Raw genomic sequence first — 25,092 nt, 5'->3', positions numbered from 1 at the left:
TCCCAGGTATGAGGGCTGCCAGAGCCCCGGCCTGCGGGGTCTTCCCTCATGCCCCGCCTTCCCACCTTAACCAGTGACAGGGCAGTCTGGGGGGTGGTTCGGTGTAGAAACAGGCCTGCCCACCCACGCCCCAGCTCCTGGTGACTGTCCCTCCTCTCTGTTGCCACCATTCAGGCCTCATGCCCTTTGGCTGGAGGGCCGCTTGCTAACAGGTGTCCCACCGTGTCTGTCCCTTGCTGGAAACTTCTGTGGCAGCCCATTACCATCAGAACAAATCTCCTTTCCTAATCTGACCCTGTCTTCCCTCCTCCCACATCTGCCCCAGCCTCTTTCTGGAAACTTCCCTGTGCTTCTCACACTTCCCTTCTCCCCACACAGACGGCCCTTTGCATGCTGCCCCCTCCCCCACCTGGCGAACTCTTACTGTCTTGCAGGTGCCTCAGCTGTGTCCCCTCGAGAGGATGCTCCTCCAGCTGGGCCGAGTGCTCCTCCCTGGGGTCCCCCACTGTCCTCACGGCCCTCCTTGCTTTCTAGAAGATGGGGACTGGCCTGCTTCGGTCTGTGGACTGATCCATCAATGGGACTGGGCCAGGGGGCAGGATAGGCCAGCTGTGGGGCCATCCTCTAGCCCTCCCCAAGGGTGTGAGGCTGAGGAGTGGTGCTGGCCGCCGACCCACACCTTTTCCTGGTTACCTGGCCCTCAATGAGGCCGTGTCTCCCCCAGGCATAGAGCAAGACAGGGTGCCCTTCCAGGGTAGGGGCGGTTGCATTTCCAGCACCCCACGGGAGCCAGGCCCAGCCAGAGCCCAGGAGCATTCACAGTTGCAAGTTAGTAAATGGTGGTGGTGGGGGGGGTCTATGGACAGGCTACAGCTAACCCCTCGGATGGACAAATCTTAGAGAGGATGCAGCGTTGCCGGCTCCTTCCATGAAGCCTGGGGGAGGGGACAGTGTTTGGCAGAAACCGTTGGGCAAGAGAACCCAATTCCCACTGTGGCCCCATGGGAGGTCAGAGAGAGTGTGGCCCCTCAACAGTGTGCAGAAGCTACGAGCCATGTCAGAACTGGGACTTGAGGTGCCAGGGTCCCTTCTGTTCTGAGCCACACAGGCAAGCTCTGGGTGAAGGGGGGCCTCTTGGCAGCTATCACCCCCACCCCCCGAGTCCTCAGCAGCTCAGATAAGGCTCTCTCCCAGAGTGGTCCCTGCAGTAAAAGACTTCAGGGGCATCTGGGTGTCTCTGGTGGGTTAAGCATCTGCCCCAGACGCTTAAGTGGGTTAAGCATCTGCCTTCAGCCCAGGTCATGATCTCGGGGTCCTGAGATCAAGCCCCACATTGGGCTCCCTGCTCAACAGGGAGTCTGATTCTCCCCCTCCCTCTGCCCCTAACCCCACTCGAGCTTGCTCGCTCACTCTCAAATAAAGAAAGAAATAAGAAAAAGCCTTCAAACCAAATCAGGGAGCATCCTTTGGCCATGGGCCCTGACACCTTCGATCAAAGCTTCCCATCTTTAATGTGGCTGCATTTCAGGTGGGCTCAGGTGTTGACCCTTGGAGGCTTCCAGAGCAACGCTAGGACAGCCAGAGACCCCAGGCTAGGCATGACCCCCAGGGGCAGCCCTGGTCATTTACCCCAAGGGCTGTACCAACAGCAGCCTGTCCTCTGTGAGCCAGGACATGAGAAAGGCCAGGAGCTCTGTGCCAGGTGAGGGCAGGACAGCTCCGCTTTGGTGGGGACCAGACTTGAGGGTTGGCATTCTAGCACATCCACGGGCGCCTGGTGTCCCTGGGATCTTGTGGTGTCAGGAGTCTTGTAAAGAAAGAAGACAGTGACGTGCAGACAGGGAGACAGCTTCTATCCCCAGCTCCAGCAGAATCAAACGTCAAAGATCAAACGTCACGGTTTGGTGGAAGTTTCTAGAATGTGCCAATCCTACAGAAAGGTTTGCAGAGCTGCCAGGGACCTAACAGGGCATCGTAGTCGTTAAGAATAGTGCAGGCTCCTGCGTAGCCCTAAAGAGAAATGAAGCACAAACACATCCACGACATGAATGAAACTGGAAATCATTACACTTGGTCAAAGAACCCAGAAGTTTCACACAGCGTAGGATTCCAGGATGTCAAATGTCCAGAATGGTCAGTGGTTGCCTAGGGGTGGGAGGAATGGGGGGCACTGGGGAATGGCTCGAGTTGTAAAACAGGGTTTCTTTCGGGGAGATGACAATGTCCTAAAATCGACTGCACGACTCTGAATACACCAAAAGCGCCTGAATTAGACACCCAAAATAGGTGAGTTGAATGGTATGTGAATTATATATAGCTCAATAGTAATAATAGGGGCGCCTGGTTGGCTCAGTGGGATAAGCCTCTGCCTTCGGCTCAGGTCATGATCCCAGGGTCCTAGGATCAAGCCCTGCATTGGGCACTCTGCTCAGCGGGGAGCCTGCTTCCTCCTCTCTCCGTCTGCCTCTCTGCCTACTTGTGATCTCTGTCAGATAAATAAATAAAATGTTTTTAAGATAATAATAGTAATAAAAAGCTCAGTTACGGAACAGGGAGTGTAAACTGCAGGGTCAGACAGCAGGTTCAAATCCTGACCTGGGTAACCGCAGCCGCGTCACTTAACCTCCTGCCTGAATTTGCTCCCCTGCGAAATGAAGGGTGACGAAGCCGCTGGGTTGCCTGAGTCCGTCCCTATGACTGTGGGGCGGCGCCTGACACAGGGGAGGAGTCTGCCCCAGGGAGGGAGCTCAGCCCTCTGACATGGTGGAAGACGGAGCCCCGGGGTGTTAAATGACGGGCCCAAGGGGCCCAAGGTCACTGTCATAACAGCCTCCAAACTTTATGTCCCAAGTCCTCAACTCTAGAATGTCTGCATGTGACCTTATTTGGAAAGAAAAGGGTCTTTGAAGCTGTAATTACGGCAAGGATCTTGAGACTCAGAGATTGCCAGATTACCCAGATGGGCCCCACATCCAAAGACAAATCCTTATAAGAGATGCAGGGAACCAGGACGGGGCAGCCGCCAGCCGGAGAGCTGCCCAGAGCCACTGGAAGCTGGAAAGGGAAAGGAATGGATTCTCCCTGATAGCTCGCCGTGGGAGCACAGCCCTGCCGACACCTAGATTTTGGCCTCTACCTCCAGAACTGTGACAGGATACATTACTGCCTGTCTGTTACGGCAGCCCCAGGAGCTTGAACAGTGACCCTGCCCGCAGTGTCAGAGCAAAGACTTGTGACTCCACTTACCACTCGGGACCTGTTGGGGGGGCATTTCCCTGCAGATAAAATAAGAGCTTCAATCCCAGCTAACTCGAGGATTCTGGAGGCCGCTGCTATGAGCCTTCTTTACAGATGGGAACATAGAGACCCCGCTGTCTACTTGCCCATGCCACACAGCACAGCCATCCACAAGGAGGGAGGCGAGGCTGGAACAGGTGAGCCCCGCTGTCTCCTTCGGGGCACACCGGCTCATTAGATTTACCAGCCCCTGCCTGAAAAAGTATTTAATTTGCCTTTTACAATGCAGCGATTGCAAGTTAATTAACTGGCAATTGAAAGTTATAGGTGACATTAGAATTTATTAATAACATTGGAAATAAATCTCCGTGGAATTCAAGTAATTGAAAGTCTCATGAAATTCTCTTTTTTATCATCCATAAAACAGGTCTAGGAGAGAGGTGTTCCAGAAACCTCGGGGGGTGGTTGGGATTGCAGCTGTGGGATCTTTGGGTGGGAGGGGGCTGCTATTCTGACCTGGGCCCATCCTGGACGCCCGCCTGCCCCCTGTGCACCACCTGGGTGACTGTGCCTCCTAGGGTCTGGGAAGGAGTCATTCTCCCTTTGGAAATGTCCTGTGACTCACGGCAGTGATCAGAGCAGGGCACTGGGGACACAGATGCGACTCCCCCACAAGAGGTCATAAGCCTAGTGGGGAAGACAGAGCCTCAGGGGCTGGGGTCCGGGGCCAGAGTCAAGCAGTTCCTGCCCATCTGTGCCCATGGTGGGCCTATGCTAATGTTTCCTCATTTACCCTTGGGTGGCGCACTGGGTGGGCGCTCCATTCCCTCCCACTCCTCCTGCCCTGGGCCGATGCTCTCCCCCAGGGGGCTGCGGGGTGAAGGGGGCAGCCACAGGGCATGGAGACCCTGCAATGGCACCCGGGCAGGGGGCTCTGGGTGGCTTGTTTCTATTCTGAGTCACCACTGGTACCTGTAAGCAGAGTGTAGAGGTGCAGGCGGGAGTTTCCATGAGCAGGACACCAGACAGAAGCGAGGGCCGGAGAGGCCCAGCTGGTCTTGTTGGGCTGCAGGAATCAGAGCAGGGAATGCATCTGAGGATTCTGTCCAAAGCTGAGAGCCAAGATCGGAGAGCCCTGCTGCCCCTGGGGCTCTAAGTGCCAGGCGACGACCCCTCCAACCTGCCCTCTTCCCCCCACCAATCCCCCAAGCACCTGTGACCACGCCCCCCCACGTGGCTGGGGAGCCAGCACCCCCAGGCCAGACAGAGAAGAGGCCAGCCAAAGAGAGACGCTACCACCCCATGCTGGGCTGGATGGGACCTTGGTGACAGGGCCAACCAAGTTCCAGAGCCCAGGCTGGGGGCAGGGAACAGGGCAGCCCCTGCAGATTCCTGCGCAAGGAGGCTGCGCAGGCAGGCTTGCGTTTCAGTAAGAGCGTTCCCTGGGCCAGATGGAGGGAAGGTGGCACACTGACCTCGAGAACCAGTTGTGGCAGCCGGTCCCCTGTGGGCCAGCTTCCTTCCTCCGGCACTCGAGGTCCTCCAAGATCTGGCATGTGGCAGCCGCTTCGGTCCTCCAGTGAGCGTTCCCTCTGCCGTCCCCCACCCACGCAACCACGAATCTTTCCCGCTCCTCGTCCGGCCCCGGCCCTTCCTCGCCCTGGCCCCTCCTGGCAGTGCCCAGCCTCAGTCTCCCGGGTTACGGGCACGCCCCTCTGCCCTCCGGAACCACGGCAGCCTAGAGCCCGGCCTCCCCACGTCTCAGGCCGGTCCTGAAACTCTGCTTCACGACCAAGCGCTGCGTGACCTCGAGCGAGCCGCCCCACTTCCCGGGGACGTCGCGGGCGCTCCACAACATGGGAAAGGTGGCTCCGACGCTGCAGGCAGGTGACACACGCCGCATGTCTGGCGCGGTGCCGGGCCTCGTCTTTAAGAAGAACCAGCCTGGGACCTGCCAACCCCGGGAAACGCCGTCCCGAAGCCTCGACGCCGGCCAACACACTTCACACTCGTCGCGTCCACCCTCCGCCTCCCACCGGAAGCTGCTTCCCTCCCGCACTTCCGCTTTCGGCGGCCCCGGGCGCGCCTGGGCATCCGGTCCGCCCCCCCCCCGCCCCCCCCGCGCTGGGGCTGGCTGCCCGCTCCGCCGTCCTCGGCTGCAGAGTCCCGGGCCAGGCTGCAGACGGAGGCTTCCCGTGCATCCAGATACTGAAAAGTTACACGTCGAGTTAACCCCACTTAAATAAAAGGCGCGCTGGGCTCGCACTTTGACAGATATCCTTTGCAAGGCCTGGGAAGGCCGGGTTCACTCCCGAATTCTGACCTCCCAGGGCTGTGCTCTGGAACGGGGCGGCCCCGGGGAGAGCCAGCCCCTGGTCCTCGGAAGCCCCACCTCCCTGCTCGCTGCTGTCCTGCACCTAGAGGCCTCGGGCGCACGTGCGGACAAAGCCACAGCCCCGGGTCGAAGAACGCAGGTGGCGGGGAAGCCTTGAGGCGTGCTCGGGGAGAGACCCACACGGAGCCTAAGCTGACGCCCCCGAGGCAGCACATTTCAGTGTCCTGGGCAAAGGGGGCAAAGCAGACAGTCTCGTGAGGCTGGTCCCCCACTGGTCTGGGAGAAGGAGATGCCTTCTGCCTGGTCTCCCTGAAGACTGGATAGCCCGGCTTGTCATTCAGTACCACGGGGACCCTGGAGGCTGCCCTGTACCCTGGCTGAGGCTTCACCCAACACAGGGGGTTGCTCGGGGCCAGGGGTGAGGGGTCGTGAGCTGAGAGGGTGGCCTACAGAAAGAGAAAGGGGCTCAGCCCTCCAGGGGGGGCAGCCCTCACGGCCAGGTCTGGCCCGGCCTCCTGCACTTGTGTGTACACTCTGGGCTCAACAGCGCCTTGTACAAGGGGTCCCTGATGACCTGCCCCCACTCCAAGCCTTTGCTGAGGCTGTTCCCCCTGCTTCCACTGCCCTTTCCCATCCAGCCAACTCCCACTGACCCCGGAAGACCCTTTTCTCCCTCCCCGGGCCCCTGACAGATTAGCCACCCCCTCCATCGTGTTGCTGTAGCCTGCAGCCGTGTCCCATATTGTGTGTGCGGCACTGTCCTCACATCCGACCACCCCGTCCCTAGATATGACTCTTTCAGAGCCGACCTCCTTCTGCACCTGCGTCTTTATGGCCAGGAGGCAGGCTGGCCAGGCTTCCCCGCCAGCCACTACCACAGGACACCAGAGCCCCAGTGGGGAGAGCACCTTTATTGTCAGAGAATTCTAGACTTCCCACCGGCCTCTGACTGCCGCCCCTCGGCCCCCAGGCCAGTCCTGCCTCACACAGGGCAGGGGGAGCTTACCGGGGCCTGGCCACAACCTCCCAAGAGCCCCAAGGACACTGGGGACAGATGGCTCCAGTCCTGAGGAGAGACACGACCTGGGGTGGCACCAAAACCTCCGAGCCTGCTACTGAGACTGGGTCCTGACCCAGCAAGAGAGGAACACCAGGGCCAGGCCGGGTCACAGGGGAGCCCATGGCTCAAGAGGCCTGTGGTCTGAGCTGCTCTGGCGTCCCCGGGCCCGGGTGTCTGCTTTGGAGTCGCCTTGGGCCCACAGCCCTGAGGGGGCAGCATCTTTCCAACGGGGCCTGGGACTCGGGCAGCTTTCTTGTCTCTAGCTGGTCAAGGGGACATGGGACTTGCCGTGTGACACAGAAATGGCCAGCCCTAGAGATTCCCAGACAGGGCAGAGCTACCAGCGATGGCCTCCTCGGGCGCACCGGCCCAGTAACTACTTCCTCTTCTCGGCTCATGGGCAGGAGGGCCCTATTGGGCTGGCTGGGTCCAGAGGCCGGGAGGCAGCGGTGGGCGATGCCGGTTTTGAATAAACCCGAGTCCTGGGTTTATTCAGGGTGTCCCTGGCGCTGCCAGACCCTGCAGCAGACCCCAAGCCCAGGGATGGGGATTGAGGAAGAAGACCCAGGACCCTGCCTTCCTTCCCTGCTGGCTGGTCCAGCCTCCCCCACAGCCCTGCGCCCAGCCTGAGTTTCTCTGCAAAGACAGGAAGCTGACAGGGTAGAGCGTTAAGGATCCAGGAGGCCTGGGTTCAAATCTTGTCCCAACTGTCCCTGGTCCCGTGGCCTCGGCAGGAAAGTGGGGATATCAAGCCTACCTCCTAAGGGTTAAATGAGACAATGCAGGGAAAGCTCCTTGGACAGGCCCCGACTCAGTAAATGATGAGTATTAGGGTTATTCTCGTGCCCCGCCCAGCCCCCCCCCCAGACCCCTAGACCCTGTCTCCTGCAGAAGGTGAGGGTGGGGAGGGCAGGGACCAGGAAAGGGCCCTGCCAAGAGAGTTGGGGCCCTCTGGACCCTGCCTCTGGAGCTGCCATCTGTCCCCAAGACCCCCCCCTCCCAGACCCCAGGAGCCAGTGTCTCTTGCGATCGTCCATGCCTGGAGCGCAGGCCCCCTTGGTGGGTCTTCAGGAACCAGCAGGGCCACACGGGCCTCAGGGCCGGGTCTCCGGCGGGGCTGGGGCTTGTCCTGGAGAGCTGGCCTCTTAATTGCCACCGCTGGCCCGGCCGGCGCTCCTCTGCCCAGGGTCGGGGCCGAGCAGGGCAGCGAGGGCGCTGTCGGGCGGGGAGCCGCCCCGCTTCATCTTCAGGCTGGCTCTCAGGGCAGCGTCTTGGCCAGAACCCCCCTCGGGGGAGGCCAGGGGATCTGGAAGGACAGCAGGCGGGCCGGCTCACGTGGGGCCTCGGGAGCCCTCAAGGGCACCCTTTGCTTCGGGCGCCCCAACGGCGAGGGAAGCCGGGTGCCCAGCGAGGACAGGGCAAGGCTGCAGAAGGCTCCCTGGGCATGCAGGCACCTGTCACTCATGCATTCGCCCACTCACCCGGCAACCAGTGCTGACCTGGCAACCGGTGTGGACCCCGCCCGGGCTCCCTGCCCCGCATGCCAGGGAGAGACGCAGAAAGCCCACCCCCATCAGGGAGCACAAGGCTCCGAAGAGCAGCGAGGGGTGAGAGGAGAGCGCCTTCCCAGGGGGAGAGACCCTAGAGCAGGTCCTGAAGTGGGAGCTGGTGGTCAGTGGGCAGAGGGACTGGCCTGAGCAAAGGCGTGGAGGTGGGGGGCGGGAGGGAGGTCCTGAGAGGACTAGGTGGTGGCTCCAAGTCACTGGGCACCCGGCCATGCTGGGCAGGGGCTTGGGACCTGATGTGCCTGGACATCAGTCACGGGCAGTAGTGGGGCACGGAGGGCCCTTGAGCAGGGGAGGCACAGGGTAGGGTAAGCCTGGGGTTTGGGGAAGACCGACTGGCAGCCAAGTGGAGGTCATCGAGTCAGGCAGACCAGAGGCCATGGCAGCTTCCCTGAGGGCAGCAAGGGGGTGTGGAGGCCGGGGCAGAGGGGATTCCCAACTCCACGGCCAGCTGCAGGTCCGGCTGGCTCCAGGCCCTGGTCACCACTCACCATGGATCCCAATCATGTGTTCCAGGATGAGGACTCTCTCCGCCAGGATCTTCAGGGCCTCCCGCAGCTGCTGCACCCCCTCACCCTGAGGGGTGGGGGAGGAAGCGGCCAGGGTCAGGGCTGGCCACAGAGACGGGCCACATCCTCCGAGCCCTCCCTATTCCTGACTCTGTCCCTTTGTCCCCATCCTCTAAGTAAAGCAGCCATGCCAAGTTGGATACCCACATGGCAGGCCTGGGGTCTGAAGCCTTGTTGCAGACAAGAAAGCTGCAGCACAGAGAAGGTAACCAGGGTCCTGGGGCCACACAGCCTGGCTTCACACCCAGACCTGTCCCCGGCGCGTCACAGTTTTTCCTGCTCCCATGGCTGCCTGGCTGCTTCCCCTGGGCAGAGCCCTGCTTTCTGGAAAATACCCTACCAAGGGCAGAGGCCCTAGCACAGATGGGGGCATTTTGCTGGTCTCCTGAGAGCTCTCCAGGTGTGGCCACTCCGGAAAGAGAGACTAAAGGGAGAGCCACCGTCTCTAGAGCATTGGCACAAGTGCACCGTGATGAGGGGCTGACCCACACACAGGCAGAGGACCTGGTGCACCAAGACCCATCAAGGAGCTGGTTTATTGAGAAGACAGATGTCAAGGCCACTTGAGAAGGGACATGATGGTAAGGGACTCAGGCCCTGCCCTGAAGTCAGTCCCAGAACGGGCCTCTTGCAGGCATAACATGACAGCTCTATCCTGATGTTCAGATCCATCTAGTTTGAAACAACACAAAAGGATGGGCCCCCCCGGGTGGCTCCAATGGTGAAGCATCTGACTCTTGATCTCAGATCAGGTCTTGATCTCAGGGTCGTGAGTTCAAGTCCTGAGATGGGCTCCACGCTAGGCATGGAACCCACTTCAAAAAAAGCAAAATAATAATAATAAAAAAAAAAAAAACAGCAAAAAGTGTCCTATAGGTTAAGGAGAGAGGTCTTCTCCCCAGGGAAGCAAAGGCCACAAGAAGCCACACTGGGGGTAGTGTCTGGGATGGGGGTCCAGAGCCCCAGCCCAGCCCCAAGCCCCTGAGCCCTGGCAAAGAGTGACATCCTAAGCACGGTTTCTGTCTCCCTTTGCAAGTCTGCGAATCTTCCTGCGACTCTGGGCCCATGTCTGTACCACATCTTTCTCCTGCTGCCTCCTGTGCCCACCATAGCTGCTCTGGCTCCAGCCTCCCCACTCCATCCCAGCCCGCCTCCCCAGTCACCCCCAGGGTGGCTCATCAGAGACCCCTAGATGCCCACTGTGGCTGGCCACTCCCTGAGCTCTGACACACCCTGGGGATTCTTGCTGTCAGCCTGCAAGTTCTCCTCTGCCAGCCTCACTGCGCTCACTCCCTTTACCCATCACCCAAGTCTCCAGCATCCCTCCTCCTCCCAGAAGACAGCGGGTCCCCACGGCCATGCCCGTATTCCATCTGTGTCCCCTCCCCACCCCACTGTGCCCCTGCCTGCTCTCATCCTTACTCCCTGCCCCCCCATTCCCTCCCACATCTACCAGCCCTTGGTCGGTGTCCCCACGTGTCCTTCAGTCCGCCAGCACAGTGACGCTGGGGGCACTGCCACGGACCAGGCACCGCGCATGGGGGATTCCTGTCCCTGGAGAGGGACTTGGCAGCTGTAGCCTCCTTAAATAACAGGTTCTTCCCGGCAGTGTCTCCCCTCTCCTCCAGCCCCGGGCCAGTCCCCTATCTGCACGCTAAGCTGCAATCATTATGTCACTCACCAGCCTCCCCCGCCGGGCAGGGACCCCCCCTTCACCCCGTGGCCTGGCGCCCTATGTGAGGCTGAGGGGTGTCAGTGCAGACCTGCCGAGCACCCGCCCTCCCACCGGGACGCAGCCAAGGGGGCAGAAGAGGAGCTCGGCCCCCAGAACCTGTTACCTCGGCAGCAGCTTTGTCCTCTTCGTGCCCCTTCCCGCCAGGCTCGCCCTAGGAAGAAAACCCCGCAGTCAACAATCTGTGTGTGGCGGGGGGAGTGGGGGCGCCCCTCTATCCGCCCCAGCTTCTCACGCAGACCGCAGGGGCCAGAGGGAGTGAGGGCAGGCTGGGCACGCAGAGCCTGGGGACAAGGGTGCTGGTGCCCAGAGCTAGCAGCTGCCTCCACGGGCACCACTGCCCTGGGGTGGGCAGAGCAGGGGAGCACCCGAGGCCCCAAGCATCCATGCGTGGCCCCACGTGGGTTGGTTTGGGGGCTTCACTGTTCTTCAGGCCTGACACCCCGCAAGCTCAGGTCTCAGCTCGGCCAGGGACCAAGTCCCTGTTTCTCTCCGCTTCCACCTCTAAAACACGAGGCCAGCAACACCGGCCTCACACTAACCCCCACATTGTATGCAGTGTGACCTTCAGCAGGTTCCGTGCTCTCCTCTCTAAAACGGGGTAACACCGCCTACCTCCCGGGAGGATTCAGACTAAATAAATCAATACTTACAATGAGCTCTGATGGGAGCCTGGTGCCCGAAATTCTGGGGCAGGACTCAGCATTGTTACCGGACAGAAAAGCCAGGACAAGGCTTGGCTTTGGAGGCTAACACTGCTGGGTTTACTTGGCTCCATCATTGCTTTGCTGTGCGACCTTGGGCAAGTCACTTAACCTCTCTGAGCCTTAGCTGCCAGTTCTCCAAAAAATGGGGAAAATAAAGTCCTGGCTTGCTGGGTCATAACTAAGCTTAAACTCACTGTGGGTGAAGAGCACGGCCCCTCCCCCCAGCACACGGGAGGTGCTCGGCAAAGCTCCCTCCCTCCTCCCAGGCTCTCTGCCCCTAACTTAGACCCGGGCACCGAGGAGGTGCCTGCCTCCTTGGCCCTGCAGGCAGGAGTGGGGACTCATAAGTTCTTACTTCCAAGGAGGGAAATTTGAGGCCAGCTGTCTGGGCCTCCACTTCTGGGAGGTTCGGAGTAGGGAGGAGCTCCGCAGGCCACATAGCATGCGAACTCGAGGGTCTGGGCTCCCCAGAAGAGACCTGAGGACACGCATCCAATCCCCCACCAGGAGGCTAATGTAGTCATTGCTCACACTCCCAGTGAGGGGCTCCCCACTTTCCAAGGGCACCCCTTTACTAGCTCGGGCAGCTGGGATCACAGGAAGGCTGCCCCTTCTCTGGGCAGGGTAGAATCAGACCACGTTAGGGGTGGCTGTGGGGCTGAGCCCAGGCCAGGCTGGGACAGAGTCCCCCCCTCACCCCCACCTACCCGGTGCCCTGGGCCTGCACCAAAGCCCACCACCCTGGGAACAGCCCGGTGGCACAGCCCCCCACTTACAGCCGGTCCCGTAATGCCCCGCTCTCCGGCCAAGCCCTGCAGAAAGGCAGACAAAGACAGTGAGGCCTTGCCTGCCCCCCTAATGCCTCTGTCTCCCCCTTAGCCGCCCCGCCCCAGGACGGAAGGAGGACAGAGTGGAGGACATGGGACAGCGTCTCCTGGGCCACCCTCCACCAGCTCCTCCCTGAGCCTCGGCAGGGCCCTCAGTCTTCTCAGCTGAGAAATGGGCCATTACGGCTGTCACACAGAGCCTGCACAGATGGCAAAGCCCGCAGGTCCCCCCCCCACACACACACAAAGGTCCCCCCCAGAGCATGAATGATGGGGGTCCCGCTCAAGGCCTCCCATCCATGCTGAAATCTAGCCGGAAGGCTCCCCAGAGCCCAGCCCCACGTGTCCAGCCACCTGCCCACAGGGGGACGCCCCCTCCACTTCCCCTTGAGAGCACTGGGGACCTCCAAACCTGCCGCATTCTGCAGCCACCTCCCGGGAGATAGCTCCCTGTGCTCCCCGCGGCTCCCACACACGCCGGGGAGATAACCTTCCTTTCCTTCCGTCGCCAAATCGGTTCCATCCGCCAGACCCATCACACCCACTTTCTAAACCTGTCCCTTCCCTTTGTGGCTTCCCGTACAACCACCTGAAAGTAAGTCACCTTCTCTCTCTCCCTCTCACGCTTCCTTGGTCTCCCTGCCCCACTGCTCCCCCACCTTCCGTTCTCCCACAGCAGCCCCAGCCCGAGCGTGAGGGGCCTCTTAAAGATGGAAATCAGATCATGGGCCCTCCTTCCGGGAGACTCAGAGTCCCCTTTCCCTGTGACAGAAAAGCACACTCTGCCCCTCCGGTCAGACCCTGCCCCCACCTCATCTCACATCACATTCTCCTTCCCTCAGTCTGTCCTGGGCTTTCTTCTACCCCAGGGCCTTTGCACTCGCTCTTCTGGCTGCCAGGACCGTCCTTTCTTGGCATCTTTGCACAGCTGCTCCTTCTGGTTCCTTAGGTCCCAACTAAAGTGTCACCTCTGCACCTGTGTCGTGCCCTGCGTCCCTTCCCTCTCCCGCAAGGGCCCAAGACCCTGATAAGAGACCCCCTGACAGGATAAGCCGATCCCCAAGCGCCCACCACATTCTTGGTGAGAAAGCCTGAGAGGGGCCCCACCTCTGCCGTTCTCCTGCTGTGTGACTCTGGGCAGGTGACTGATCCCCTCTGAGCCCCCCTTCCCCATCACGCCTGGGATACCATGACAATCTTATCTCGGAAAGCCGCTGGCACAAACAGGTGGGGAAGGGTTCTGAATCTCATTGTTCCCAACTCTCCCTGTGCCTGTGGGCTGGGGCAGCTGAAGGCATCTGGTGACAACATGTGGGTGACTCTTGGTGATGAGGGCTATAGGCTGGAGTGGACATTCTGTGATCTGTATGTCCTCTGGAGGCACCTGGCCTCTCTGGGTCTCAGTGAGCTCATCTCTGAGACGGGAAGGGTGCCCACGCCTCCGTGGGATGGGGGTTGGGCAGCACAGAGCTGAAGCTGCTGATGAGATCCGGGTCCTGCCCGAGCCAAGTGGCCAAGGGGCCAGCTGGGCCGCCCCTTCCCGAGCAGCTCAGGCTGGGAAAGAAGGCTGGCTCTTCCTTCCCAGGAAGACAAGTCCTCCTCCCCTGCCAGAAACGGGGAGGCCCTTACCTGCGATCCAGGGACCCCTGGGGGTCCTGGGGGACCGTGTGGTCCAGGAGGACCTGTGGGCAGAGTCACAGATGGTCACCTGGGGCCAGCCCCCTGCCCGCCCTATCTTGCAACCCACTCCTCCCCCAGAGCCTCATCCGTGAGGCCACCCTGCGCCGCCCCCCTGCCCCAGCCCGCCAGTCTCCCAGCAAATCTCTCTCAGGGCTGCCCCTTGTCCGGGGGGGGGACCCTCCTGGGTCCCTACCCCTCCAAGGGCTACCCTTCTTGCCTGAGCTACTACAACAGCATCCTGACCATCCACACTCGCGGCCACCCAAAACCACCTTCAGTTAGCGCCCTCCCGGGGCTCCTGAAGCTCTCAGCCAGGCCCCCTCCTCCGGCATGCCCCCAGCTACCCTCCTGGAAAGCTCCTTGGCCTCTGTGCTTGTGCAAGGGCTGTTCCTTCCTTCTGGAGCTTCTCCATCACAGCCCAACTAATTCTTTCTTACTGGTCTCAGGCTGAGCATCACCTCCTCCAGGAAGCCTTCCGGAACTTACCCTACCCCAGCTCTAGGCCAGTCCCCTCACCTCTGTGGGGCATTCGCTCAAATGCTACCTTTTAAAAGAGGCCAGGAAACTAGAGCCCTGTGCCACGTAGGGAGCAGTGACTACGTGAAAGGAGTAAATGAATAATGGGGGGACAAGGCACCCACATACTTGGTGAGCAAGGCTGGCCCCTGCCCCGCACTCCCCTTCGCTCCCCTCCCCTCCCCTCCAGCAAGGGTCCCTGGAGGGTGGGGGTCAGGCCATGCCCAGGGTCCAGCCCCTTAGAACCCCAGGGCCATCCCCTGCTGCAGGGCCCCTGGTTTCTGCCAAAAGGCCCCGCACCTGCCCTACCAGCCCCTGGGGTCAGCCCTGTGCTGACCCCGTGCCTCCCCCTGGACCTGGGCCTCCACGTACCCTGGCGCAACCGCCACTCGGGCCCACAAGGGGGCAGCCCTGAGTGGCTTCATGCTTGGGGCTCTTGTGTCTAGTCCTGCCCGGGTGCTGTCTCCCAGAAGCAAGGGACCTCACCCAATCCCCAGTATCCTGCCAAGGCCATGGTTCCCCAACCGGCCCCACAAGGCCCCTTGACCCAGGCCAAGCCGAGAGCAGGTGCCCCATGCAGACCAGGCTGTGCAGCTGCCCTCTGCACTTACCTGGAGGGCCAGGGGGGCCCCGGGGCCCCGGGACGCCAGCCAGCACTGTGTCCACGGCGGCCGAGGCCAGCTGTGAGTCTCCGTCTGCAGGCAGAGCAGTCGCCTGTGACCCAGTGGGTAGGGCCAGGATGCAGGACCTGAGCTTCCCCAGGGCCAGGACAGGCACCCCTGACTCCACTGGGCCTCACAGCAGCCCTGGCAAGCACACACTCTTGCTCCCGCAGAGCCCAGGTCGAAGGGCACAGAAAGCCCAGAGGGGTTCATATAATGCACAAACTCCTTCCAGAGCATTCCAGCCCCTTCAGAGTCTGGCCCTGCCCTACTTACCTCCCCAGTTCCCCGGCCAGAACTCTCTTCCCCTTCCCCCTACTCCACTCCACAGGCCCTTTCTTGATGCACCTGACAGGCTCACTCCGGTGGGGCCTCCTCCTCCAGGAAGGCCTCCCTGCCCAGTCCTTTGAGCTGCAGGGCCCTGGGCTGCCTCTATACGGCCCATTACTCAGCCTGGGGCAGGGATGGGGTCCGTTATTGGCCCAGTTCCTGCTACACTTGATCTTAGCCAAAAGGCCGAGAAGCGATGGCCCAGTTCCTGCTATTTGGGTCTCTCCAGGGCAAGCCCCCTGTGACTTTGTCCTGCCTGAACCCCAGAGCCAGACCCAGAGAAGCCAGTCCAAGAAATGCCTGGGGTGGGAGTGGCTACCCCTGCCCTTCCCTTCACACCTGGAAGCCAGGACCACACTTCTAGGGGCTCACAGCAGATGGGGACCCACTAGGGCACCCCAACTCTTCCCCAGGCACACACCCGGCACTCCCTTGGGGACCCCAAAGGCTGGTGAGGAGGGTCCCATCTGAGGAGGGCTCTGAGCGCTCTGGATGGCAGCAGTGCCCGAGGCATTGTGACCAGGGCAGGCTGGAGCCCTGGGATGGCTCCCTGTGGCCCCGGGGCGTGTGCGGCCGAGCCCTGCTTTCTCTCTGAGTCTTCAGTGAGTCCCCACTTGCTCCAGAAGGCTCTGCTCTCACCAGCTGGGCCCCTGCACCCGCTGAGGGCAGCCCAGGACCCCCATCCTGCTCAAGTACGAGTCCCTCTCTTCCATCAGAGCAGCTCCATTGGGAGTATTAACTGCCCCCACTCTACAAGTGGGGAAACTGAGGCTCAGACCGGGACAGAAGCACCAGCAGGAGGGGGCCAGAGATTCTCTGACCCAGACAAAGAGGTCCCTGTCCCCCATGGTGCTTGGGATGTCATCCGACCCTGTCACCCACTTCTTAAAACCCTCCCCCGGTTCCCCGGGGCACTTAACCAGAGGATACCCCTTTGGTGGCCCCCCTACCCTCCGGGCCTCCCTGCTCCCCCCTGCCTCACTGGGTGTCTGGGTTCAGAAACCCCAGACTGTGGCCCCCAAGGGCTGGAGTCTGTTTTCCTCACGGCTGTGTCCCCAGTGACACAAACCATGTGACGGCACATAGTAGGTGCTCAACCAACACTTGTGGCACAGTCCAAGGTCAGGGGATTCGTGAGGGGATGTGCTCCCGCCACCAAGTGGGGAAACTGAGGCTGGCCACACAACAGAGTGACATTGGGGAGGGGGTCAGGAACCCAAGGGCAGGAGCTGGGCACCAAAGTGGCGACAGGCCAGGCTGGCGGCTAAGGACCCTTCCACCACCCCACCACCCCCAGCAGAGCCCTGCTCCCAGGCCGCTGCCCAGCTCCCTAAGGGTCTGCTTCCCCAGGGTCCATCTCTCGGCGGGGAGCACTCACCACCCTTGTCCGTTGGTGGCTGCAGGGAGTAGAGGACCCCTTGAGGGCTGTTTGGAGGGAAGCCCGGGCTGCCTGCTGGGCCGGGGGGGCCGGGGGGCCCGGGGCGCCCCGTCTCTCCAGGAAGCCCGCGGGGCCCTGGCGGCCCCAAGTGGCCTGCAGTGGGAAAAGAGGAGCCCCGTGAGGGCCGGGCCTGGCGACAGACACCGCAGATGGCAAATAGGTCAGCAGTGGCTGCTAGACTAGCCTCCCTGGGGGGCTGTCCTGGGATGTGAGTGAACATGGCTTTCGCTTCGGGCCTGGGGAGCACTGGGGCTGCTGGGCAGGAGGTGAGGGAGGCTGGCTGGCCCCCTCCAGGGGTCTCAGCTCTGGGGTTGGGGCACCGAGAGTGCCAGGCAAGCCGGGCCAGCCCTACATCTACTTGTGCAGGACCTGCAAGACCTTCCCTGCGAGACCCAGGAGGAGATGGTGGGGGGGCTCTCTGAAGGGGTTTAAATGGCTAAGAACGGTCCCCAGGCCTCAGATGCCCCACCCCCCTTGCCTGTACCCCCCCAACTCCCAGAGCCTTTTGTTCTTCCTGCGGCCCAGGGTCAGACCAGACCCTAAAACCTTTGGGATGGGGTGGCAGTGGGGGTGCTGGTGGGAGGAAGTGAGCCCAGAGCCCCCCAGGACAGCAGTCACTGACCCCAGCAAGATCAGGGCTTATGGGATGCCGCACCTGCTCAGATAGGGGAGGAACCCCAGCCCCGTCCCCCAGCAGACAAAGTCAGATCCGGGGGGTCCTTACCAGGAGGCCCTGCTGGGCCCTTCTCTCCTGCCTGGCCCCGGTCACCTTTGGAGCCTGGAGGACCTGCAGGCCCTGGTGGTCCCGTCTGCCCTGGGGGCCCTGGGGAGAGAATGAGATGAGCTCTTAGGACGTTGGGGGCCAAGCCACTGTGGAGGGGCTCCGGGCCTGAGCCCCTGGGCCATTTCCCAGGACCAGAGACCTCATTACAGTCTACGACCCAATGTTGTACCTATTAACTCCTATGGTCTCAACTTGTGTTCCCACTTCACAGGTGGGGAAACTGAGGCTCAGGAAGGTGTGGCCCCTTGTTCAAGGGCCCAGAGCCAGGCTGCTGCTGAGTTAGGCCCCTCCCTCCGGAGTCCTACCGTCTCCCCGCTCAGGGTTGGGAACAGTGCCTGTGGTAAAGAGCTCCCCAATGAGACCTCCTTGGAGACCCCAGGAAACCCTGCTCTCAGATTCCAGGGCGCACCCCGGGGGGCACCATTTGTTGGGTTTGCGCTCCACCTGGTGGCCATTTCTCAGAACTGCACTTCTCCTTGAATGGAGAAAGTGGCCCAGGAGACCCAGCACCCCTCCCAACTTCCGCCACAGGGCATTTGGGTCCTGGTCTTCCTCCTCCTCAGTTCCAGGAGAAGGATTTGGAAGAAGGCAGGCGGGGGCAGCTGCCTGGGTGTGAATCCTTGGGAGATGGCCTGGGGACCCAGAATGAGATGCTCTCCCCAACGCCTGAGCTCCCTCCTCCCCCCAACAGCCTCCAGCCCCCGCAGAAGATCACAGAGTGTCTGCTCCTCCCAGGACTGGCCACTGGGTGCTCCCACTGCTGGAGGCTGTGCCCTCCCTGCTCTGCTCCCTCTCCCAACTGGACAAGCAGAGGAGGTAAGGAGGGAACAGGGAGTGAGCTCAGAGCAGAGTCTGGAAGCAGGGGGGGGGGCTCACCTCCGAGAGAGGCGAGGGAGGGAGAGCGTCCCCTGCACAGGGCTCTCGTGGGGCCAAGAATTATCGAGACCACAGGCTCCTGGATCAGGGGCTGACCCCAGGAGTCATTTCTCCAATCCTTGCTGGAACCCCAAGCATTATACCCTTACTGGAATGATTAGAGAGGATTTCTGTGCAGCTGAAGGTGATACAAAAGTGCTTATGAACTAGCACAGCGCGGACCAGAAGGTGGTGGGAGGCAGAAAGCTCCTGGTAAAACTGAGCCCGGAAGGCTGGGGCTGGGCTCAGGGTCCTGAGCGCAGGTGGGCTTCGGGGCAGGGCAGGAGGACATGCACCCAACTGCGGGACAACGCAGAAGGGTGAGGCCCTGTAACAGTCCGGATGGGGTCTGCGGGTGCAGGGCTCCAGCCAATGGTTTCCAAGGGGGACTGAAGCCCCAGTGGCCAGAGCTTCTATGTTTCTAAGAGAAGTTTCTAGAACTCCTGATTTTCTTTCGAAAGCCTACGGTTTTGAAATGTTAGCTCTGTTTTTCAACGCTTGATCCCAAGGGCCTCTGGGGCAGGCCTCACTCACCAGCTGGGCCCGTGGGCCTTCTCCTTCGGGGCCCTGGGTGGGCGAGGGGGATGGCATCTGGGAGGAAGTCCTCATTCCAGGGTGGGACGGTGCTCTGGGGGACCGGCAGGTCATTGCCCGGGCCTGCGGGCTGCTCTGCGGCTTCCAGCAGGAGAACCTGGGCCGGGAAAGGGCAGAGGGTCAGGACCCCGGGCAGGCCAGAGACCGTTGTGCACTGGGGATGTGTGCCCGATGAGACCTGCAGCTCCCCAAAGCCAGGTGTGGGTGATCACCAGCCCCTTGCTGGAATGTTCCCCCTACCCCTGCCCTCCTCTCGTTCCTGTGTCAGGAGAGACCTCGGACCCGGGGGGTCAAGCAGGTTGTCACGGGGACACCTTCAGACTCCCTGGACTCTTCTGGAGCGGTCACCACTGTGAGGAGAGCCCTGTGGTCACCCCTAACCCCTGCCCCGGCTTCCCCCAAAGAAGGGACTTAAAAGATACCAATGAGCCTGGCTTGGGGCGTGGCTTTTAGTAGGAGCTCTGGGAAAACAAAAGGTGGCCACGCGGGGTCAGCGTGGAAAGCTACCCGTCTTCTCCCCTTGAGAGAGCTAGGGCATCAAATCCTGGGAAGACCCAGGTCCTGGGCGGGAACACGGTCTCCCTAACGCAGGAGAGCTGGAAGTCAGACTTCAGAGGCCCTCGTGAGTCCCTGCTGTTCCCCAAAGAGGTCAGCAGGGGGCGCGCTGCACCAGGGATCCGAGCGAGGCAGCCTGATGGGTGCACAGACCCTGGGTAGGCCCACCCAGGCAGAGAGGGGTCCCCGGGCCAGGTGGACAGGTGCTCCGCCCACCGCGAGCCCCTAGTCTTTGCGCTCTGCTGCCTGAAGGAGAGGAAGGCCGGTGTCTCGGGTTCCCCCCAGCTCTGGGGAGCCAGAACCCCCCATCGGCTAAAGTCCCCGACTCCCCCGCCCCACGTCCACGTCCACGAGGGCCAGGCCTTGCATTTGGCCTCCACCCGGCTTCTCCCAGCGTCCCTTGGCTTGCCCAGTGCTCCCACAGGACCTGGCTGCCCACCCCCACACCAAAATCCACCTGCCTGCCCCCTTCCCCAGAGCAGGGGGTCAGGACTTCAAGCAAAGTGAACCCTGCGGAGCCCGCCCAAAACCACCAGCGTCCCCACACTCAGCGCACCCTTCCGGGCCTGCCCTGCTCCTCCTGGGGCTCAGTGGCTTTGCCCCGCCCCTGCGTACACCCGGGGCCCCTCCCACCCTGAGTCTTCCCGCCCACCCCCGCCAAGCCCCTCCCTTCATTCCTGCGCCCCAGAGGATCCTGAGCCTCCAGGGACCCTCCCTCCTCCCCTCCAGCCCCTGGCAGTCTGCCTGACCCTGCGGACTGAGGGTGTCCCCTCCTGGGTGTGCCCCCAGCCCCTGCACCATCGCCCGTGCGCCCTCTCTCAGCGTTGCCATCTGCAGCGGACCAGTGGGCTCCTGCCCCGTGAGGCTCCAGCGACCTCCCCCAGCGCCACTTCTCCCCATTCTGATCCTTACAAGCCCCCCCCCCCCCACCCGCCCGGAAGGGTCACCGCAGCCACATCACAGGCAGAGGTGGAAATAGAGGCCCAGAGACCACTAGTGACTTGTCCAATGTCACCCAGCAAGTAGGCACTGGGACCAGTGTCCCATGCAGTGCCCCCCAGCCTCCCAGGGCTTCCCCAGCCCCAGGCTTGGCCCAGGTGGTAACGTCTGTTTCCCGAAGGCTCCCACCTGCCCCCGCAGAGCCTCGGACCCCAAGGAGGGTACAGGAGCCCCTGCTTGCAGCCTGTGCCCAGACGTGGGCTGCTAGGGGACCCTCCCACCTGCAGAAGGCCTTGGGGACAAGGGAGGGTCATTCACCCCCTGGGGCTTCTCATGCAGGGGGCTCTGCCTGTAAGATAGAGACGGCAGCCTGGTGGAGAGGGTGACACAGAGCTTCTGGCCTGTCTGGCACTCCACTGTTCCCAAAGCTGGGAACCAAGGCCCCAGCTGCCCTTGACCCAGACCAGCACATTGCCCAGATAAGGAGGTAGGAGCTTGGGCCAGACTCACCTAGCTGGGGCGGTGGCAGTCCCACTGATGTCTGATTCCAAGGGACAGCCATCCGCAGCCCCCATCCAAAAGCCTCAGGGTCAGGCTTCCAGGGCAGGAGACAGGGCCCAAGGGGGAGGCAGGGTTGGCAAGGGCTGTGTGTGTGTGTCTGTGTGTCCGGGCGTGTCTGTGAGGGCGTCTCTGTGTCTCTATGTATATGCATATATGTGCACGTGTGTGCGTGCGTCTGCGTGTGTCTATATATGTGTGCATGTGTGTGTGTATCTGTGTGTGTGGGGCTGTGGGGCTGTGTGTGGATGGGTATGTGTCTGTGGGAAGACCTGCCTGTCAGGCTTTTGTGGGCAGGGGGCCCGACCTCTGAGCCTACTCTGTGGTCTTGCCATGGGGGTCTCTCAGCCCCTGTCAGCGCTCTGTCCCCACCAGACCTCCCTGCTGGCAGGCCACACTCCCCCCCGCCTCCCACACCCAGACGCTCCATCCTGGGCCAGGCAGTCCCAAGTCCCAAGAGGTGAAGGTAGGGCAGCCTCGGACCCCAAGGCACTGGCTTCTTCCTGCAGGGACCCCAGACACTCCACTGGGGCCTTCTCCAGGGCCCAGGAGCAATTTCAGCCAATACGTGAGGCATGGACACGAGGTGACAGGGGACACAGCCTGGGAGAAGTGTCTCCCACTGAGGGACGGTAGAGACAGCCCTGTGGCTCTATCCCAGGCCTGCTCTGCACTATCCGTCCGAGGGACCGGGGGACAGAGCCGCCAGTGTCCACGAGGGTGACCCGCCCGTCACCACCCCTGCGCCTCACACAGCCTTCCGTTCTCTGACTCACTCCCTCCCTCCTCGCCCCACTCTGCCTGGGGCTGCCCCCCCATAAATGCCTCATCCTTTCTTCCGTCCTCCAGCCTCTGGGGTGCCCCGCTGTGCCCCCTAATGTAGACAGGGCAAAAGCTGACAGGAGCCCGGAGCTCCTTCTCCATTGTCTGGGCCCCGCCGTGTGCCAGACAGGGAGGAGAAGAAGGAGCCAGAGTTGGGGACAGTGGCCCTTTCCACCAAGAGGTCACCTTCTGGGCATCCAGCGCCCCCCCCTCACTGAGACTCACATCCAGACCAGCCTGCTGTCCGAGGCCTCCAGATTTCTTGCTTTCCCCTCCTCAGAGGGCTGGCCCAGCCCAGAGAAGGCCACCCAGAGCCACAGAAGCCCCAGCAGCACCCGAGCCCTGGGGCCAAGCTGCTCGGGCCTGCTGGGCTCCCTAGGGCTGGGCTGCTACTGATGTACAGGGCTCGCACACACCCACCAGCTCCCGGAGCCAGTCCCCCCCACCCCCCACCAGCCGTCTGACCTTGGCCTCCAGCGTGGTTAGCCGCTCGCTCATGTCACTGAGCCGGGTACAGTTCATGCATTCTGAAAGAGAAGGGTGGGAACGGAGTGTAGACCCTGGGGGTGAGAGCAGCCAGCTGCCAGGACAGCCTCTGGGCCGGCAAGCGGGGAGCTCTCTGATCAGTTTGCCTGGAAAACTCCTACCCAGCCTTCAGGGCCTTATCCTTGGTGCCCCCTCCTCCAGGCAGCCCACCTGACCTCGGAGCACCCTCGGCACATTATTCAGCAAAGTGTCCAAGCCAGCACCCCAGATGCCCGGTCAGCCTGTGAGTGCCATAAATGTAGGATCTTTGTCTATTTTATTTGCCCACAGATCTCAGTGCCTGGCACAAAGGAGGGGCTCAAAAAAAACCCCAACAATTGATTACATAGGTGGTAAAGGGGATGCTCCCTGCCTTTGAGAACATCAGTCTGGGGAGGGAGATGGGCAAATAGGTAGGGGCTGTAGGGGCTACCCCAGGGCTGTAAGAATAAGATGTCCAAAAGAGCATCACAGGGGACAGCGATGCCAGTTTGGGATGGGGGAAGGTGGTGGTCAGGGAGGACATCCTGGAGGCGGGGGCATCTAAGGTGAGGCCTGAGAGATGCACCATATGATGGCCTGGTGAGGAAAGAGGGCTGAGGCCTAGAAACAAGCAAGACCAGAGAAGGGTCTGGAATCAGTCTGGCCGAATCAGAGCAGACCCAGCCCCCCCCACCCCCTACCCCACACATACACCCGGGACTGGAGCAGTTTTGCTGGGACCTAACACTGGAGGGCTGGCAGGAGGGGCTCTGGGGCAACGTCCTGAGGCCAGAGGGCAGCTCTTGGAGGGGCTGAAAGTCAAGGTCAGATCTGCATTTTGAAAAGGTCACTCCGGCAGCAGCGAGTTCGGTGGGCGGGTGTGGAAGCCGGAAGGCCAGTTAGGAGACTGTGATGGTGAACCCCCCAGGCCCACATCTCCCTGGGCTATAATTATCCATTTATGTCTGTCTGCCCCAGGGACTGGAGCTGTTGAAAGAGGAAACAGACGTTCAAAGCTGTTCTCCAGAGCTTTTATTGCTGCTGAAGTCAAGGTATGCCTACATCACTCACTCGGCTCAAAGTCTGACCTTCTAGGAACCTCAGTCTGGACCAAAGAGACACACCGAGGTGTGAGGGTAACTCGGCAGGTCCCAGTTGCTGTGCTGAGGCTGCCCATTGGTGGCCTCCGTGGCCACAGCGAGGCCTGAAGCTCACCAGCGGCGACCATACCTGCCCTCCACCACTGGCTTCCCCTGTCCCCTAAGAGGTCCCCCAACTTACAAATCCCCCATTAATGTCCTAAGTTTTGGTGGTGATTGCTCTGCAAGACATAGAGGATGCCCAGGGGGCTTAGGACCAGGGTTCGGGCTTTGTCCTCCCACGGCAGGGGGCAGCCTTAGGGCAGGGGTTGCTGCCTTGGGGCTGTCTGCTCAGCCCTGGTTGGGTTTACAAGACACGGGCTGCCTGAGGCTCCGCCCACCCCCATCTCCCTCCCCAGCTCCCCTGGACTGGGCCCAATCAGTGGTTTATAAGCATTTTTTAAGAACAGAACTCTTTTTCCCCCTCAATAAAGCCTTGTCCATAACCCCGATACATAAAACAGATTAGAGACCGAGGTACAAACGCTGAAACTTCCAAACAACCAGGGGCAAGTATACAGTTTCATGACTGGGGCAGGCGAGGACTTCACAAAAGATCAGGAGAGAGGGGGCAGGTTTTCTGCTTAAACATGGGTGGTGGGGGTGGGGTGGGGGGCTCTACCCGTGTGTTTCTTCCTCGCTTGTCCCAGGAAAGGGTAGTGAAGAAAGAGAAGGGAATAAAAACCCGAAAAGCAAAGAGAAAGGCAGTGGAGAATTCTCAGCAGGTGAAGCCCATAACGTAGTTGGTGGCCCAGTCCCAGCTAGAAAGAGGACCTCAGAGCTTCCAGGCCCCCCTGAGGCCGGCCCAGCACCAGGCAGGAGAGCGGAGGGGTCCTCTCTGGGGACTGGGACATGACTGAGGGGACAGGCCCACGGGTGCCTACACTGAGAGCAGCGGCGGGGGTCTCCCAAGGCGCCCCATCAACAAGGCCAAACCACAGACCCTCCTTCTCTCTAAAAACAGAGCTCAGGGTCCCCGAGCCTTACAGGAAGCCTCTAATGGAAAGACAGAGATCAAAGCAAGTGGGGTCCCACGTGTCCACTCACTACCCCAACCCTATCTGTCTACCGGCCTGGCCAATCATCACCTCCCCGCACACTGCCTACTTAACTCTTCCCGCCTACCGCCCCCCACCCTCTCATCCCGAACATTCCTGAGGCATTTAGGGGACCCAAACAGAGCATTTCCAGGGTCTGAGGCTACAAATAGGACTCTCTGCAGGGGGCAAGTTCTGCGGAGGGAGGGGTGAGCCTCGGGCTCTCACAGGAACCTATTTCTGGAAAGTGTGCTGGGCCTGGGCCCAGTTTGTTCTGGCCCTGGGCACCCCGCTTGGCTGGTGAGGTGAGCTTGGCTGGCAGCAGGCACGGGGTGGAGGTGGGGGGGGAAAGGGGGTTCCAGTTCTCCAGCCACAGAGAGGCCCCGGAGGCCCAGCCAGCGGGCAGGGCTGAGGCTGCCAGCTCGGTCTCCCCGAGCCACCTGCCTGGGCAGGCGCTGAGACCAGCCGGGTTTTACGGTTCCCCTGGCTTTCTGTCATCGACAAGCAATTATATTATGTTTGTTTAAATTTTTCTAATGATTCATGGGAGCGGTGGGGACCCAGAAATGGCACCGAGGGTGCTG

The 25,092-nt window shown here is 61.3% G+C and overlaps 1 protein-coding gene and 1 long non-coding RNA gene across 3 annotated transcripts in view; both read right to left on the bottom strand.

Annotated features, from left to right (window-relative positions):
- Window positions 1-1,492: 1,492 nt before the first annotated feature.
- LOC131819792 (uncharacterized) lies at window positions 1,493-5,278 on the bottom strand. The gene is made up of 3 exons (XR_009349332.1): window positions 4,713-5,278; window positions 4,210-4,303; window positions 1,493-2,010 (listed from the first exon to the last, which is right to left on the bottom strand). It is a non-coding gene; the product is annotated as an uncharacterized LOC131819792 (long non-coding RNA).
- A 1,185-nt stretch (window positions 5,279-6,463) lies between these two features.
- The window catches only part of COL26A1 (collagen type XXVI alpha 1 chain), a 121,853-nt gene continuing 103,224 nt past the window's right edge, over window positions 6,464-25,092 (bottom strand). For both annotated transcript variants that reach the window (XM_059155033.1, XM_059155034.1), the window contains exons 4-13: window positions 22,291-22,352; window positions 18,892-19,048; window positions 17,383-17,481; window positions 16,599-16,751; window positions 14,840-14,923; window positions 13,662-13,714; window positions 11,982-12,017; window positions 10,605-10,652; window positions 8,689-8,773; window positions 6,464-7,938 (exon numbers count right to left, since the gene is read on the bottom strand). In XM_059155033.1, the coding sequence (XP_059011016.1) occupies window positions 7,778-7,938; window positions 8,689-8,773; window positions 10,605-10,652; window positions 11,982-12,017; window positions 13,662-13,714; window positions 14,840-14,923; window positions 16,599-16,751; window positions 17,383-17,481; window positions 18,892-19,048; window positions 22,291-22,352 (938 nt within the window). In that variant the 3' untranslated portion in view covers window positions 6,464-7,777. The remainder of the gene's footprint in view (window positions 7,939-8,688; window positions 8,774-10,604; window positions 10,653-11,981; window positions 12,018-13,661; window positions 13,715-14,839; window positions 14,924-16,598; window positions 16,752-17,382; window positions 17,482-18,891; window positions 19,049-22,290; window positions 22,353-25,092) is intronic.

The sequence above is a fragment of the Mustela lutreola genome, chromosome 17 (assembly GCF_030435805.1).
Source record: "Mustela lutreola isolate mMusLut2 chromosome 17, mMusLut2.pri, whole genome shotgun sequence".
In the NCBI taxonomy this organism is placed as follows: domain Eukaryota; kingdom Metazoa; phylum Chordata; class Mammalia; order Carnivora; family Mustelidae; genus Mustela; species Mustela lutreola.
This window is presented reverse-complemented; position numbering and strand designations above follow the sequence as displayed.